The 17,371-nt window shown below is 40.1% G+C and overlaps 1 protein-coding gene across 4 annotated transcripts in view; it reads right to left on the bottom strand.

Annotated features, from left to right (window-relative positions):
• The window catches only part of cep162 (centrosomal protein 162), a 32,404-nt gene that overhangs the window by 1,015 nt on the left and 14,018 nt on the right, over nt 1-17,371 (bottom strand). For 3 of the 4 annotated variants that reach the window (XM_042490778.1, XM_042490779.1, XM_042490777.1), the window contains exons 10-28: nt 16,801-17,004; nt 16,495-16,576; nt 15,510-15,783; nt 14,826-15,057; nt 13,194-13,360; nt 11,903-12,037; nt 10,956-11,087; nt 10,270-10,382; nt 9,966-10,065; nt 9,746-9,872; nt 6,949-7,112; nt 5,548-5,652; nt 4,786-5,022; nt 3,838-4,032; nt 3,334-3,652; nt 2,581-2,713; nt 1,932-2,073; nt 1,747-1,845; nt 916-1,050 (exon numbers count right to left, since the gene is read on the bottom strand). In XM_042490778.1, the coding sequence (XP_042346712.1) occupies nt 916-1,050; nt 1,747-1,845; nt 1,932-2,073; nt 2,581-2,713; nt 3,334-3,652; nt 3,838-4,032; nt 4,786-5,022; nt 5,548-5,652; nt 6,949-7,112; nt 9,746-9,872; nt 9,966-10,065; nt 10,270-10,382; nt 10,956-11,087; nt 11,903-12,037; nt 13,194-13,360; nt 14,826-15,057; nt 15,510-15,783; nt 16,495-16,576; nt 16,801-17,004 (3,095 nt within the window). The remainder of the gene's footprint in view (nt 1-915; nt 1,051-1,746; nt 1,846-1,931; nt 2,074-2,580; nt 2,714-3,333; nt 3,653-3,837; nt 4,033-4,785; nt 5,023-5,547; nt 5,653-6,948; nt 7,113-9,745; nt 9,873-9,965; nt 10,066-10,269; nt 10,383-10,955; nt 11,088-11,902; nt 12,038-13,193; nt 13,361-14,825; nt 15,058-15,509; nt 15,784-16,494; nt 16,577-16,800; nt 17,005-17,371) is intronic. The other variant, XM_042490780.1, reaches the window with a different exon arrangement.

Raw genomic sequence — 17,371 nt, 5'->3', positions numbered from 1 at the left:
GTAAAGTAAAAAAACAGGGCAAATTACTGACCATATTTCCAGAAACACAGAGTTCATGGAATAAAATTAGTCATGTGTAAATTAGCATCTCAGTGATTTGCTGCTGCTTTGGGTTGACAGATTTTTTTTGTTTGTTTTCCTCTGCCAAGTGAACACCTCAGTCGGACTTTAAATGGCGCTCTGCGCATGCTCCTAGTCGCAGCGCTGGCCTCCCTCAGTGGTTAGGGATAGGGAGCGTTTGTTTGCGTCATTTATGAAGGGTGAAGGGGTGCTGCAAAATGGGTCAGGAGTAAAAAAAAATCAACTGAAAAAGGCAGAATTTTCTATTTATTTTAAATAAAAAGTTACACCCCACCACTCCCCTCCTCTGATAAAAGCACAGGCCCACAACACTGGCACTGAAGCTAAGTGATGTCCTGCTGTTGTAAGTAAATTTGAGTAAAATACACACATCGCTTATCCTGTGCAAATGCGCCACATGAAACACAGGCATGTTCTACATTACACGAGGTCCACAGGTAATACTGGTCCAGTGGGAAAAGGGCTAAATTCAGCAGCGAATCAGCATGCTCGTGATAACTGACGGTGTGGCGCAGACAGAGAGTGGGAGCAGCAACCAACCTGTCCTGAAAGATGCACTCAGCTGGTCTAGAGTCAGTCTTGGATGCTCTCTTCTTGATTAATGCTGCCGAAATCCTACTCCGGATGAAACTTCTTTTATATTTTACAATTCTGGCGTTCAAGTGTCGCCACAGCTCCAGGTTATGATAGGTCATTACATTTCTATGGTGGAGAAGGCCTCCGTGTAACTCTAGTGAAGAACAGCTTAAACAGTCTCTGTCTGTGGACAGTGAAGGTCTGGGGCCCGGGGCCAACAAAACAATATAGAAAGAGTGAATTGTGCCATCATTGTACCTGCTGCAGCTCTTTCTCTCTGTGTTGGTGTCTGAGCTCCATGCTGAAGATCTTCTTCTCCAGGCCACACAGGAGTTTCACCTCTGGGCTCTGTGTGTCTTTAGCTTCCTTCAGCTCCTTCAGCAGTCGCGTCAGCTGAACACAAATCAGTGACAGACAAGTGACAAACTTATTATCTTGCTTAAAACAGAAAGTGATAATCCAGATTTATCTTGATAAATCTATCTATCTGTCTTTCTCTCAGTCTGACTGTCTCTCTCTCGCAATTAATATAAATGCTTCTGTCATTTAACAGGATTCTTACAGTTCAAGGCAAATTCAATTGAATACTTTTTTAGATTTTTTTAATGCCATTTGAACATAAACTGAAAAAAAGTACCAACCTTTTTTACAGAGCTAAGAACAATTTTGCCTAAACAATTTTTTGCAACATAAAACATTACATTTTTGATCAAGTAAAAAAGTCATATCTGGTTAGAACTGGGAAATACCTATAGAATCAATACCTTATTGGTGATTTTATTACTGATTTCACGTGCTTCACTCTGTGTATGGGATTATTCCGCTGCTTTAATTCCCATCATCCTCTTCTTAGACCCATTTGAGTCTATGAAGAGGAGTTCAGTAAATTATTCGAAAAGAATGTTACAAAAGTTTGTAACATCTTACTTCCAATGTCTTTGTATTTTTATGACTTTTGAAAGACTGATTTAAGACATTTTAGTTTGGCCTTATCTTTATATGAATGAATTCAATGCCTCTTAATACTTTTATGGATCTGCAGGGACCTGCTTTAAAAGATGAGGACAATCATCAGAATTGAATGCCTACCTGCGTCTGCAGAGCGTCCTCTCTGGTCCTGGATATTTGCAGTGCCGCTTTAGTACCCTGCAGCTCTTTGAGCTGGTCTTGCAAATGTTTCACCATGATCTGCAGGTAGAGGTGAAGGTTAAATCAACAGGATAACTTGCAGCACTTCCTGTTGACATAAGAGTCTTAGGTTAGTGAGCCAGTACCTCCTGAGTGTTGAGCTTATTGGACAGTTCAGCAACCTTTGAGGATGAGTGTTCCAGGGCATGGGTGGCCCGCAGCTGGTCTAACACCCTGAGGTTCTCTGCTTTCATGGAGGACAGCTGCTCTGCAGAGTGCTCCTTCAGCCTAAAAGAGCACATTCAACTCAGCTGTGATCGCATTCATGTTCTGCAAAATATGTGTTGACATATGATAATGTGTTCACACCACAGACTGTATATAAAGATGGACAACATGACAGCTCCCCCAAAATATAACTTTTCAGTTCGCCTCCTGGTGTCTGTCTACAGTATAGGTCATAAGGCCTGCTCCTCTGTATCCAGGATATTTTGACCTCACTTAGCATAGCGTGGGTAAGTGGGGACGTGTCGTCCATCTTTATATAAAGTCTATGGTTCACACTCATACCTGAGGAAAAGGTAACGCCTGCACACTTACTCCATGCCACACATTTATTTCACACAGCGTTTCGATCCTGCTTGGATCTTCGTCAGGTCCGTAACGTTTTCTGAAATTAACTTGTGTGGCATGGAGTAAGCGTGCAGGCGTTACCTTTCATTCACATGTACAGTGTTTTTTGATAGCCTTGCACCTACGTGATGTGTGTGTAACTACCCTCTTTCACACTGATACCTGCACAGCTCCTCCCTGGCTTGTTGAGCATCAGCTCTTAATGCATGTCGCTCCTGCTCACTGTGCAGCTCCAGCAGCTCCAGGCGCTCCTTCAGAGCCTCGTTCTCCTGCACAACCTCGGAGATATGACTGCCTGTCAAACAGATGGCAGTGTAATCAAACAGATTGCTCAAATGCTCGCTCATGCCTTCAGTATATGGCTAGAACGTGTGCTGACTATCACTGAATAAACTGAAGACATATTTTAGGGAAATTTCTTATTATATTAAATTCATAACAATATCAACAAAGAGAGAAACGGTGGCTCACCAGTTGTTAGGAAAAAATAGACAGTGAAAATGGCGTTTTGATAATTACATGGACTCTATACCACCTTTTACCTCAGTTCAAAAGTCTCCCTCTGCCACAGAGTTGAGGTAATACAAACACATCTGTTTTAGTCAAACTTTCCTGCTCCTGTTTCAAAATAAAATCCCTCTGACAACATTTCTGTTCCCATTAGTTGTTGACAAAAGGCATTTTATTTTGAAACATTTGCAGAACCATGTTCTTCACAATACAGGAGCTTCCACAACTTCATAAATGAGTGGAATATGTGCTTATAAATGTGGAAATAGAGAACTCAAAGCAGCAGGCAGCCCTGCAGAAGAGTCACAGCCACGACGCTGCCAGTGTGAACACCACGAGCATGCAACACGCTGCAGTTCCGCAATGTTGCGAAAGTCACCTGGAACAAATGGTCCTCATCCATACCTGTAAAGACAGTGGGCTGGTAAGTCTTCTCATAGTGAGCAGCTGGGAAAGTTTCCTCTCCTGCACATGTCTCTATTGCAGGAGCAGAGCAGAGTGTCTTTGTGGGGCCTGGCTGTCGTTTGTTCTCAGTAGTGGGGGTTTCTGGTCGTGGGTTGGGGACAGACAACATGTTCCTCCTCTCCTTCTGCAGTCTCTCCACAGTGCGGGACAGCTCCTGGATGGTCCGTGTCTTGGAGTTGAGGTCTTGGTTCAACCGCTCTAACCGGGCACCAAACGCTGCCTCGGCTTGACGCTGGTGCCGGCCTGGACTCGGCTGAGCCTGTAGCGGCAAGTTAGATTCTTTATTTATCCTTGGTGTTGTCTTATCACATAATATGTCAAATATCCCAGTTTCAGTGAGTTGTGTTTCAGTGACACATGTCTAAATAGCGGCCTGTGTTAGCATGCTGGAGCTAACAGCGAGGCTAAAGCTAAGCTAACGCCCTGTGTGGCTCCTGTGCTGACCTTGTGTTTGAGCTGCTGCTGCAGAGACTCAATCTGGTCCTGGAGAGACTTTTCTTTCTCCTGATGGGTTTCCTTCACACGCTGAAGCTCCTCCTCCAGAGATCGAACCTGTGGCATCCATGGCTCTGTCCCTGCTGCAGAGTTTGCTGTCTCCAGCTGCTGCTCCAGCTCTGAGATCTGCTGCTCATAGCGGAGCTGGACAGTGCACACAGACACACGTGATAAAATGTCACATCTTCTGTTTTCTCTTTGTTCATTTTCATGATTCTATTTGAAAGCATATTCTTTTTACAGTCTGATTTTGATGCAGTTAATCACAATGTGTATGTTTTTGGAGTACACTAAACAACAGTACAAAACAGTACAAATTCATTAAGCTGGTTGTCATTACAGATTTGCACAAAACTTATGCAATATTTTCAAAATGTCGATAAAACACAATAGTGAGATGACTGCATTCCCACTGAGTGATGTTCTGCGACTTCTCCTCTGGTGATAACATTCTAAGAAGCATGGTGATGGATGTTCAAATAACTAGCAGCTTTATTTCTATTGCAGCCACCACACTAGTAGTCATTATCTGTAATCCAAGGCGACGCAAGCCTGTTATAGGAGCAATAAAGCAGCTTTCAATCATGCCAATACCTCCTTGAACTGTGGTCAAACTGTCAACCGAGACAGACATTAACAATAATAACAGATTTTTCAGCCATTTACAGAATTCTTAAGAATAATTCTTAACTGATAAAAACAGGCTGTGTGATTAAACAGTAACTCAGTCACTGAACATAGCTAACATGTTCGCAGTGTAAAAAGTGCTGCTGCAGTAATAATAGTAATGACATATTCATCTGGAAACATCATTTGAATAGTTGTCAAAGAGGAGTTACTACATCATACAGCAGTGAGTGCAGTACTGACTAACAGCTGTGTAGACTGTAGTTGTACCTTGATCCTATGGAACTGTTGCTCCATGGCCCGCAGGCTGCGTTTGGCCTCCTCATCGTGACCCTCCAGCTCGGCCTCCAGACGCTGAATCCTGCGCTCCAGCAGTGTGTTGATCCTGCTGGGCGGGGACGTCTTGGCAGACGCATCCTCTGGGCTGCCAGCTGTGGCTGCAGCGTAGATCAGAGCAGGCAGGGAGTTTGGGTTTTTACGTCTGAGTATCTGCTCCAGCTCCTTGACCTGGTGGAGAGAGGACTCTGAAATCATGAAGAGACATAAGGAGTAGGAGTCGACAGATTATCAGCCTGGCCCACTATTGAGGCTGATATTTGGCATTTTGCTTATTACCTCTATCACCATTTTATTTTAATCATTGGTGATAAAAGTAACCAATTAAAAAGCGCAAAGAAAGTGTCAGCATGGGAGGTACTTTTACTTAGCTCTCTGAGGTTTTACAATTCTTATTTATTCATTTTTAAAATTTATTTTCACTTAACATTTGATTAAAAATCTGCAAAAGTCATTAAAACAAACTTTTGCATTAGATTTTGTCATATTCAGAATTCTAAATATTGACAGAAAGATTTTCTTGTTTTTTTCTGTGAATGCATATCGATTCCACATATCAGTTATCGGTTTCATTAACTACTAATAATCGGTACTGTTATCAGCCCTGAAAAACCAATATCTGTCAACCCCTAAAGTGGTGAGTGAGTGAGTGAGGCAGTGTAATGAGTTGAATTAATTAGTTTGTGTGTGTGAAACCTGTCGCTCCAGGTCCTGCATCCTCTTGTAGTCGGCTGTTTTCTCTCTGGCCTTTCTCTGCTGCTCACTGCTTCTTCTGCCCACATCGCTTTTCAGTTTTTCGACCTGAAATAGAGACAAGCTGTCAGTTCTAACACAGAAATCAGCATTAAACTGGTAAACTGTAACTGGCTTTCAACAAACTTTCCATCTCACATCTTAGCTGCAAACCCCTTAACTATCCAGCATCGTTACAGCTAAAGACTTAACACTTAAAATGTGTATGATGTTTTTTGAAACATTTTTGGGAGATTTTTAAAATAAGTTTATCCTTTGGGTACTCCACAGCCCCGATATACAAAGTAACACCACACTCCCTCCAATCTGGGTCACATCCACCTATTAATACATACGTATATGACTGGAATTACCGCCCCACAGCTGCAGGCCTCTGTGCACCCACCTCTTACAGTTTACATCCATGTCTGTGAAAACACGGATACACAAATCTTCCCCCAGCAGCACAAAAGTTTCAAGGAGGGCAACCAAGATATCCTATTAGACATTTGTGTGAATTTTTCTTATAATTGGAAAATGCATTCTTGAGATATGGCCCAAAAAAGGTTTTGTGAGGTCACAGTGACCTTGACCTCTGACCTCTGACCACCAAGTTTTAATCAGTTCATTTTTGAGTCAAACTGGATGTTTTGTCAAATTTGAACAAATTCCCTCAAGGTGTTCTTAAGATACTGCATTTGCAAAAAAGGAATGAAATCAAGGTCACAGTGACCTTGACTTTTGACTGCCGAAACCTCATCAGTTCATCCTTGAGTCAAAGTGGACGTTTGTGCTAAATTTTAAGAAATTCTTGAGGTATTGTGTTCATTGTGTTTTGTCAATGCCACTCAAAACGAAATTTAAGACTGATTTCACTATAACCAAAACTGGTGGGAAAAATGAAAAAAAGACAAAAAAAAGACCTGACACAATAACTTAAGGTTAGGGAGATTTTTCGCCCAAACATTCAGTTTTATATAAAACCTGACTTTTGGGTGACAGCAATGCAAGTTTTCTTTTTTTTTTTTTAAAGTTACCTTTATTATTCTATGAGATAGCATTCCAATCAGAAAAAAAGATTACTAAAATCAAACCTTTTATGTCTTTGCACTTCTAAAACGAAAAGAAGTTCAGACATTTTAAGACCATTTAAGGCCTTATTTTTAGATTGATTCATTAAACGCCTTTTAAGACTTTTTAAGGATTGGCAGGGACCCTGGGAGGGGGGGTGGCTCCCAAATAAAGTGATCTTTAGAAAAACGTAAATGCACTGAATTAATGTAATTCAAAGGAAAGAACCGCAGATGAGGAGGACTTTGTATCAGTATGTGTATTCTGCAGGTAGTGAAGGTGAGTGCGCCTCACCTGCTCTTTGAGTTGCTGTATCTCAGCTGTAGCAGCCTTCAGTCTGCCAGCGTCTCTGTCCAGCAGCTCCTGGTTCTCAGCGAACCACTGCAGCTTCTTCTTCAGGGCAGCCACTTCCTCTCTGTGCCTGTCCTCCAATACACGCTGCTCAAATGTCTTATCACCTGACACACATAGAATGATTAATCTTTAGGGACTGTTTGGCCCAATTTCCGTGGTTTTCGTTCTTCATTTTTTGCTAATTTTAGCTGTGTTCATGCATGTGGCATAAATTTTGGCAAGATTGTGTGTTTTTGTTTGATCTCAGAATTTCCAGCTCTGCTCCCCCATTAAGTCTAAAATACACTGTGGACACAAGATTGTTACATTCAGACTGTTAAGTGCCAAAAATGCACCACTGAAACCCATTTAAACTGATATTGTTGATCTCACAGCCATCAAAGTATAAAAACATGCATTGTGTTATTTCTGGGTGTCACTCTGGGTTTTTGCTTTGGAATCTGTCATCACATGCTATTTCCACTAGGTGCAATTTTAACAATCAATGTTGCTGCAAATCATTGACATATCCCAGGCTATGTAACTATAGATGCTGGTTAAAAAATGAACTCAATGAAAGTAGAAAATCATATTAATCGCTAATATTTTTAAAGCAGGATTTTGGGAAGCGCATTTTGTGTGCAGAGCAATACGAGTGTGAGTATTTGATACTGCACAAAAAAAATCTATATGTAAAAATCAATGTTGCTGCTAAATACTGACATATCCCAGGCTGTGTTTAAAAAAACCCAACTACTTAGAATGTGGTATATTGAAAAAATAATCATCTAAAAACACAGTCGCATCATGACAAAAAACCAGGCATTTAAAGGGCCACAATTCTGTCATATTCTGTCAGTAAAAGCAAAGATCAGTTTATGCTGACCTCATATGTTTATGTATATACATACACACATATATATATATATATATACAGTATATATATATATATATATATATATATATATATATATATATATATATATATATATATATATACAGTCGTCCTCAAAATTATTCATACCCTTGCTAATTCTTGTGATTTTTTCATTTAGTGATGAAATGAATGCATGTTTTCAAATTGGTGTATCAGTTATATGTGACCAACAACTGAAAGAATGACAACAATACAAAATTCAAAAAAATATTTATTTATGGGCTATTTTATTAATGGAGTCCCAAAAAATGCCATGTTCAAAATTATTCATACCCCTGACAATATTTCAACAAAAATGTGCCAAATGTGGTAATTTTTGTCCAGTAGTTACTTCAAGATGTCACAATGGAATAAAAGCCTTTATTTAACATCGTTGGCCAAATGTTAAAGCGAAAAAAGACATCTTTCCAGAAGAGTAAAAATAGGGGAAAAGTGTTCAGGTCATTCTCAATTTCTGGTCATCATGGTCAAGAAGAAGGAGCTCAGCGAGGACCTACGTCAGCGTCTTGTTCGTACCCACAGTGAAGGAAAGGGGTTACAAGGCCATTTCCAAGCAGTATGATGTCCCTGTTTCAACCGTCCAGAGCATCATCAACAAGAACAAGAGGTTCAACACTGTTAAAAACCTCAGTGGGCGTGGCCGGAAGCGTAAGGTGTCCCCCAAACTTGCTAAGAAAATCTGCCGAGAGGTCAACACCAAACCCACAGACCACAACCAAGGCCCTAATTGAAAGCTTGACCAGGCAGGGACAAAGGTGTCACGGTCCACCATCGAGCGAGTCTTGCACAGAGGAGGTCTCCATGGACGTAAACCTCGGAAGACGCAGCTGCTCAGTAAGAAACATCTGGTAGCTCACCTGGCCTTTGGTTGAGGTCATCTGAAGCAAGATTCCAGCTTTTGGTCAACCATCCTGTGGTCTGATGAGACAAAGTTGGAGTTATTTGGCTATATGGATGCTCAATATGTCTGGAGGAAGAAAGGACCAAAGAACACTGTGCCCACTGTATGGTGGTGGAAGCATAATGCTATGGGGATGTTTCTCCTCCAGTGGCACAGGGAATCTCGTCAAGGTCCAAGGTATCATGAAAAAGGAGGATTACATCAGGATACTTGATGAAAATGTGAAGGAATCTGCTGTGAAACTCCAGCTTGGCCACAACTGGACGTACCAGCAAGACAATGATCCTAAACACACTGCCAAGGTAGTGAAGAAATGGTTCAAGGACAATGATGTCAATGTCCTGGAATGGCCAAGTCAAAGTCCTGACCTGAATCCCATTGAGAACTTGTGGCATCACTTGAAGACCAGAGTGATGGCGAGGAAACCAACCAACCTGACCCAGCTTGAGGCATTCGCCAAGGAAGAGTGGGCCAACATCCCACAGGAGACATGCAGGAAGCTTGTGGACACGTACAAGAATCGTCTAGAAGTAGTAATAAAGAATAAAGGCTATGCCATTGACTATTAAATAAAGACAATGGACTAGGGTATGAATAATTTTGAACATGGCATTTTTTGGGACTCCATTAATAAAATAGCCCATAAATAAATATTTTTTTGAATTTTGTATTGTTGTCATTCTTTCAATTGTTGGTCACATATAACTGATACACAAATTTGAAAACATGCATTCATTTCATCACTAAATGAAAAAATCACAAGAATTAGCAAGGGTATGAATAATTTTGAGGACGACTGTATATGCATAAACAATATAAAAGTCTTGTGTAGCTACGGAGCTCCCTCTAATTGTTAAAAATTCAAGTTTCAATGGTCAGTTAAAATCCCACGAGCAGCACAGTTGCGAGTCCAGTGTTACCTGAGGCAGACAGGGCCTGAGCTTTAGCTAGGTCCCTCTCTTTTCTCATCAGCTGCAGGTCCACGTCCAGAGCCTGCTTCTCCTGCTTCAGTCTGTGAACGTCCTCAGTCAGCTGGGCCTCGTTCCTCTGCACACACAGACACATCTCTTTGGTAACTGAGGGGGCGGAAACAACTTCAGTCAGCACAAAGAAACTGTTTTAATGATTACGGTACTTCACCTGAAATATATTTATCTGCGCTAACAAGTCTGTAATGCGTTGAGTGTGATCCATTAAGCAGACATTTCCCACAGGCCTTGAAGTTTTATTCAGCTGCTCCCTGAGGAAGATGAACAATGACAGAAGACAAACAACAGTTTGCAACACATTTTCTGAAATAAATGGATAAATAAAATATTTTAAAAGGTAATGCAGTGAAGTTTCAAAAGCAGGCCAACATTGATTTTCAATGAGCATTCATTACTGGAAGACATGCACAAGCAAAAGTGCAGTCACAAATTAGTCACAGCTTTACTGAACCCACCTTGTGAAAGTCAGCTCGTTCAGCAGCCTCTGGTTTTCATTAAACATGGCCTCCTCGTTGGCTTTACTCTTTGCCTGCTGAGCCTTCATCTGCAAATACAGCTTCTCATTCTCCTGCAAAATATCACCAGCTTTACTGACATTTTAACAAAAGAGGAAAAAGAAGAAAAACAAGAAGAGAAGAGAAAACTACTCTCATGCAACTTAGACATGAGTGATGATTTTTCGTAGCAGCCCTCTCTTTCATATTAAGAATTACTGAATTAAGACGGCAGAAGTAGAAGTGTTAAGACCTTTAGGTACAGGTCGAACCTGCAGACTTCATGCTAATTCCCCAGACTCACATACGAGTGATGACTGATGCAGCAATAAGGACATGATCTCTGGTCAGTTTCCAATTGCTTACTGAGTCTGATTGTATGTCCATCTGAAGCAAAAGTTCTTAGAGCTGGGAGCATATCCTGTCTTGGTGAAAATAATTTTTTTCCTGCATCCTGGGACCCTGACAAAGTCAGTACATCTCTCTAAACCCCAAATTTCTTTCAAAATGCTGAGCTTGAAATGACTATAGATATCCAAAAACAGATTTGATTACATGAACATCAGGAGAAAAAACATGCAGATATAGGAATATAAATTAACGGTGAAAACAATAATGTTAAAAGAGAAGTGTTCAGGGAAACAAACCTGCTGGTAACCCTTTATGAGCATCTCCTGCTCTTTTATGTCTTTGTCCATCTGCTGGAGCTTTTCCTCTGTAGCAGAGTCAGAGGCCTCGACTCGTCTCGTCTTCTGACTGGCTTCCTCTGCACTTCGCAGCTGAGGACAGAAAAACACACACAGCTCTTATTTTAACTTATTGAAGTATCAATTTTTCTGCTAGAAATGTATTTTTGCTGGTCTTATTATTTGTAGTTGCAGTAGTTTGTAGTTGATTGAAAAATAAATAAATACAGATCTCCTGACCTTTTTTGCAACTAATTATTAATCCTTGAATATCAGCTAGGAGCTGCAAATCTAAAACAACAGTGCACAAACTAAGCCTTCAATAAGCTTACATTAAAATCACAAGTTAAGTTGAGATTTGAGAGAAGAGTGTTTTAGAACTGCTTTGACAGTAAAGTTTTTCCAGAGGCATGGTGCACCTGGAAAACAGCTGAAAAAAGGTACAAATGGACCATTTCTAGACACAGCACAGCACTGCTGACTCACTCTGTCGTGTAATTTAATCAGACAACTGTCTGTAATGTTGTATAACCAATTTTACTGATAGATTGGCAGGGCTCTTGTTATGACTGCGAGTGGCTTTTCTCATTAGCCAACCTTTAAGATGTACATTTTTTATGTACCTGTTGGACAGTTATGTAATGAATTTACATAAACGAGTGGAAGGCTAGGAGGTTTTTTTTTGTACATTACATTTGTACATTATCACAGCCTAACTAACATGGTCACACAGAACCCCAGCCCTGAGCTGAATTCTAAACTTAAACGTGTTGCTCTCTCTGTTGTAACTTCTCTCTGTTGTCACCCATATGAATGTAAGTAGTAGGTGCGTGCAATCACAGTGACTACAAGGCATGGAAAACATGTTTAGTTTTGAAAGGTCCGGTGTTGTGAGTGTGTTTGTGCACCTTGCTTTGCAGCAGGTAGTTCTGCTGTCGGAGTGAGTTGAGTTCCTCAGCGCCTTCCTTCATCCTCTGCAGCTCCCGCTCTCTCTGAGCAAGCTGGACTCTCAGCTCCTCAACCACAGCGCTGTCCTCCTCCCTCTGCAAGTCACCCATCAACACAGACATCACATGCATCATGAACGTAGAAGGTCAAACCTAATGTAACAGACCTTACAAAGGAAAACTGGTCAAAGATATAAAGTATGACATGCTGTTAACATGCACAGAGAGTCACACTTCTGACTCATATTTTGCCCGTTCCAGTGCCTGAACAGGGGATTAAGGATTAATCCTGAGGATTAATACAGCAACACTGACACATCATTCAATGGAATCCCATCTGTAAACTGACCTTTCCTAAAACTTCTTCTTTCCAATACCTTAAAAACAACACATAACAAAAGGTCTGTCAAGAGTTAGAGTCTTCACAGCATATCAGAGTGATATGCAAACAACTAAAAATCTAATATCACTCACATTTGTCAAAATAAAGGTGTAATACTACTGACCCTTCTATAGTGGAACTTTGTACCAAATGTGAGGAAATTACTTTGAGTGTTCTTGAAATATTGCGTTCACAAGAATGGGAAGGATGCTTTGCAACAGTAACAATGACTTTTGACCACCAGATTAGATTATCATTGACTCAAAGTGGACATTTCTGTCATATATGAGGAGAGTCCCTCAAGACAGTCTTGAGATATTGGGTTCAAGAGAATGAGACAGACGGAGTAACAGTAACATTTAAACATCATATCAGTTCATTGTTGAAATTTAAAAAGAATCCTCCAAGGTGATCTTGAGATATTGCGTTCACAAGAATGAGAAGAATGCATGGTAACAGAAACAGTGACTTTTGACTTCCAAGTCCTAATCAGTTTATTGTTGACTCAGAGTGTCGTTTGTGCCAAATCTGAAGAAATTCCTATAAGGCGTTCATGAGATATCACGTTTACGAGAATGTGAAAGACGGAGTAACAGTGACTTTGAACACCAAGTTCTGATAGCTTCATTGTTGACTCAAAGTGGACAGTAGTGCCAAATTTGAAGAAATTTCCTCAAGATGTTCTTGAGATATTGCTTCAAGAAAATGGGAAGGATGTATGTATGCATGGACAAATCAAAAACATAATCCATGGCTGTCACCAGCATGGAGGCAAAAAAGAAAAAAATCCCTGCCAGCTGTCGGAGCATTTTATCATGTGTTTCACATACAAACACCAAAAGGTCAGCTGGAGATGAAGTACTTTCCTACCTTGTTATTTGGAAGATGATGTGTCAGTCTGGTTTCTTGAGATGCTCTGACTTCCTGTGCGTCTGTAGCCTCCTGGTGACTGTTGGTGCCGATCTGCTGTTGGAGGACAGCCACTAAAGACTGAACAGATGCCACCAGCTCACTGCTCACCCTCAGACCTGCCTCTGCTAATCAGACAAATAAAAAAGTTTCAGTACTTTTCTATCACACACACAGTCTTATGAAATACACAGCTCAAAACTAGGGCTGTCAGCGTTAACACATTAAATGAAATTAAGGTCCGTACATAACGTGTTTTTTTTTTTTTTTTTTATGCGTTAGTTGCCGGCCGACATTCCTGTCTTTAAGAGGCTGCCCCAAGCTGTTTTACAGCTACAGTGATGATACCGCAACTACACGTGGTATCATATAACTAGAAAACTTAAGAAATCCAGTGGTACCACCACACATTAGCTTCTCAGTCAGAAGTTTAAATAATGCTCCACACTTAGGTTAAATTTCGGCGATGAAAAAAACGGCATGGTCATTTCTCAGGGGTCCCTTGACCTCTGACCTCCAGATATTTGAATGAAAATGGGTTAATTTCATGCTAATCCCATGCAGTTGTATTCTGTCATTTGATTCCTAATCAAGACAATCTGGTAAGAATTGCTTCACCTTGTTAATATGGATTTCAAAATTCAAAATAATGGAATTGAAAACATGCAATGAAAAAATGCCATTAATCGCAATCAACTTTGAAATTTCTATTAATCGCAATTTGAAAAAATAATTATCTGACAGCCCTAATCAAAATATGACACACTGATTCCACACCTCCATACCATGCTACTGCACTATAGAGAACCGATAACATAAGGAGGATTGGAAACATTGCATACACTGTAAAATCTGACAAGTTGATCTTCAAAAAATATAGGAAACATTTCCTTGAAAAGGGAAAGTGAATGTCACTATAAATCTCAATTTATGTTAAATTTACTTCACATTTGGCTGTATTTACTGTATTTTACTTCATCTAAAGTTGTTGCAACTTAAAAATGACAAGTGCAATGAACCTTGTTCTTTCTAAGTGTCTGCAACTTCAGTAAACTAAGTTAGTCTGACTTAACTTGATCATGACAAAGAAGATTTTGCCAATGAGGAATTTAGATCTGTGAGTTCTGTTTTGTTAACATATATAAGAAAATACCAATATGACAGACTAGTTTGCAACTGGCAGAGCACAGATATATAGCACAGCAAACTTGGTTTACTGAAGTTGCTAAAACTAAGAAAGATTGATTTAATTTAACTTGTAAGGTTAGGTCAGGTTTAGGTTGAACAACTTCACAATATAATGTAAATATAACTAGATTTTAAGTAAATTTAACAATAAGATATAAAGTAAACATAAATTTAGATTAATTGTTATATTTACCTATATCTGTCAAGGTAATTGGTTCCTTCGATTTTTTTCAAGTAAAATCAATTTGTTAGATTTAAAAACAAAGAAATAAATGTATCTACTTTCTGAAGCATCTGTTTCATGGTACAGTTCATATCAGTATCAACAGAGAGACAAAGTCTCATCTTAAATAATCTTGGCAGTTGAATGACTTAATATTTTTTTGTGTGAGTGCCATTAATAACCTGTGTAGTCGTCTTTTTCTTGGCTCTCCGTGAACTTGGCTCTTTCTCGTGGCTGCTGCAGTGGACGGGGGACAGAAGGCTGGGTTTTGGCCGGAGCAGCAGCTCTGCTGAGCCCTGACGACCTGGAGGTCCCTGCTGCCCCCCCCATTGTTCTCCTGCCTCTCACAGGAGCTGCAGTGGGTTTCCTCACTGAAGATGTTGAGGAATGAGAAATCGTGGAGCCACGGGAGGCCTGAGAAAATAAATACCAACAATCTATGATGGTTACATGTAATAAAAACATAAGAACAGTATTATGCTCTTGAGATTGCGGTATAGGTATTGTCTTGTTTATAAAAGCTGCCCACTCACTTGTCATTTTTGCAAATATACAATAAAATATTATCTAATTCTGAAATGTGCTGAACGCTTTGGGTTTTCAGGCAGGATCCTTATATTATTAGGATAACCTTTAACTGCTTACGCACTGAACCATTATCCTATGCCAATAAACAAAATTACTTTTTAAAAATATAATCTGTAAACTTGCCTAAAAAGTTGTTTCTGGGGTAGCTGTTAAATCAATTCTAAAATTAGTCTTTTTTAAATATATTTACCAATACAGAATATGCAGGTGTATGTTTCAATATGATATGGATATATTGCCCAGCCCCACACAACAGCTTAGCTTAAAGTTTTCCTCACCTGATGTTTCTTTACTTTGCCAGCCTGAGAGGATGTGTAAGAAGAATGTTTGTTTTGATCCTGCATCAGCCTCTCTACTTCCTGTCTGATGCTCCATGTCAGGTTGAGGGCGTCTGAGGAGCTGGACGGGTGATTGGACAATCCCCTGGCTTTCTTTGTCCCTGCAGTGGGTTCAGCCTTTTCTGGTTGCTGCAGTGGAGACTCTGGAGGAGTCACATCTGGGAAAGTCGATTGCATAAAGCGGGATGATTTTTCTTGGTTAAGTCCAGCAGCACTGCAATGTGAAAATGTAAAGGGAAAACCACATTAAATTTAATAAAAAATGTTGTAATGTTTTGATTGCTGTGAACTAATTCCAGGTTTGGAGATTAAAGGAAAGCTCAAATGTATTTGATACTGGCCGACATTGCACACAAAATGTGCCTGCTCTGGCTGTTACACAGACAGGGATGCAGGGATGGATTAAGTGGAGGTGAAATAGTCCATCATAAATAAGGAAAATATTTAATATATTTTCTAAAATGTGAACACCACAGAGCTTCTTTCTGATTTTCTACAATGAGACAGATGCTGTTTGCATTTACACACAAGTAGAAATGTAACTTCATTGATTATTGTAGAAGCTCAAAGTTTAGTTCTGTTTCCTCTGTCCTCTGTTATGACTACAGATTTTAGTTTTGCTGCTTCAATGTCTCCATTTGCTGCAGTGAGATCACTGTTTTAACTGCATTACTCTCGGCAGAAAAAAAACCATTTCTCTAACTTGCTGAATCCACCATTTAAATAGCATTGTGCCAGACTCTGATTGGTTGAATTTGTTTTAATACACATCAGTGATTAATTAAGGGACTAAATACAACCCCATTGCTCCTTGTGCTTTGCTTTGCACCCAGATTATGTGCCATTTAACTACTACGTGCCCTAAATGCACTTGCACCATGCATTTTGGCAATGCGCTGTAGATCATTTAAATAGAGTCTCTAACCTGACAGGCTGGAGGCTGAAGCCTCTGATGTGGTCCGTCTCTGGCCTGATGGGTTTCATCAACTCTTCAGCAGTGGGTAGCTCTAAATACACAAAAAAATAATTATTCCACATGTTTCAGTCCTGTAATAAGCACACAGCATTTACAAGTGACTAGTGACTTTAGGAGGTGAAAGGCCTGCCTGAATGTATCACTAATACATTTACCAGAGTATTATTCCCCCTGTTAGACCACTGAATTATATGAGCAAACAGAGTTAGTCCATCATTCCCAAAAAAAGCAGTTTACAGTGTGTTGCTGCCTGACCTGACTCATTGGTAGAAGCAGGCTGAAGAGACTGTCTGGCATGTTGAGGAGAGGATGGAGACACAGCTCTGTTGACCCTCCCCCTCCCTTCCACAGATGAAGAACGGTTATTACGGTCATCTGACTCTTCCACAACATGGATCTGTCTGTAGGCCTCATGGAGAGCCTCCATCTCTGAGCCGCCACTCTGCACATATGATTGGCCTCGACACAAAACAAATTGAGTATACTATAAGTCAAAAATATTGCAGGATGAAATTTAAATGAACTTGTGGGGAAACAGCAATGAAGTCCTTCTTGGATTTGCGTGACAGTGAAAAATTGAAACCTCCATGATTTATTGACAGAAATCAAATACGGCCAAAATAATAGTTCGACGTTTGCGGAAAAAAACGCAAAATTGTAGCCAGCATTCTGATGAAGGCCTAAGCGAGACTGACACATCTGTGGAAAGCCCCTTGTGTATAAAAAAATTAATACTCTAACTCGGGAAGCAAGACTAAAGCCTCTTTTTTAAAGCTTTTATTTTTTTAAGTTACATTATACCACTAATTTGTAACAGCAAATATGC

The sequence above is a fragment of the Plectropomus leopardus genome, chromosome 7, assembly GCF_008729295.1.
Source record: "Plectropomus leopardus isolate mb chromosome 7, YSFRI_Pleo_2.0, whole genome shotgun sequence".
NCBI lineage: Eukaryota > Metazoa > Chordata > Actinopteri > Perciformes > Serranidae > Plectropomus > Plectropomus leopardus.
This window is presented reverse-complemented; position numbering and strand designations above follow the sequence as displayed.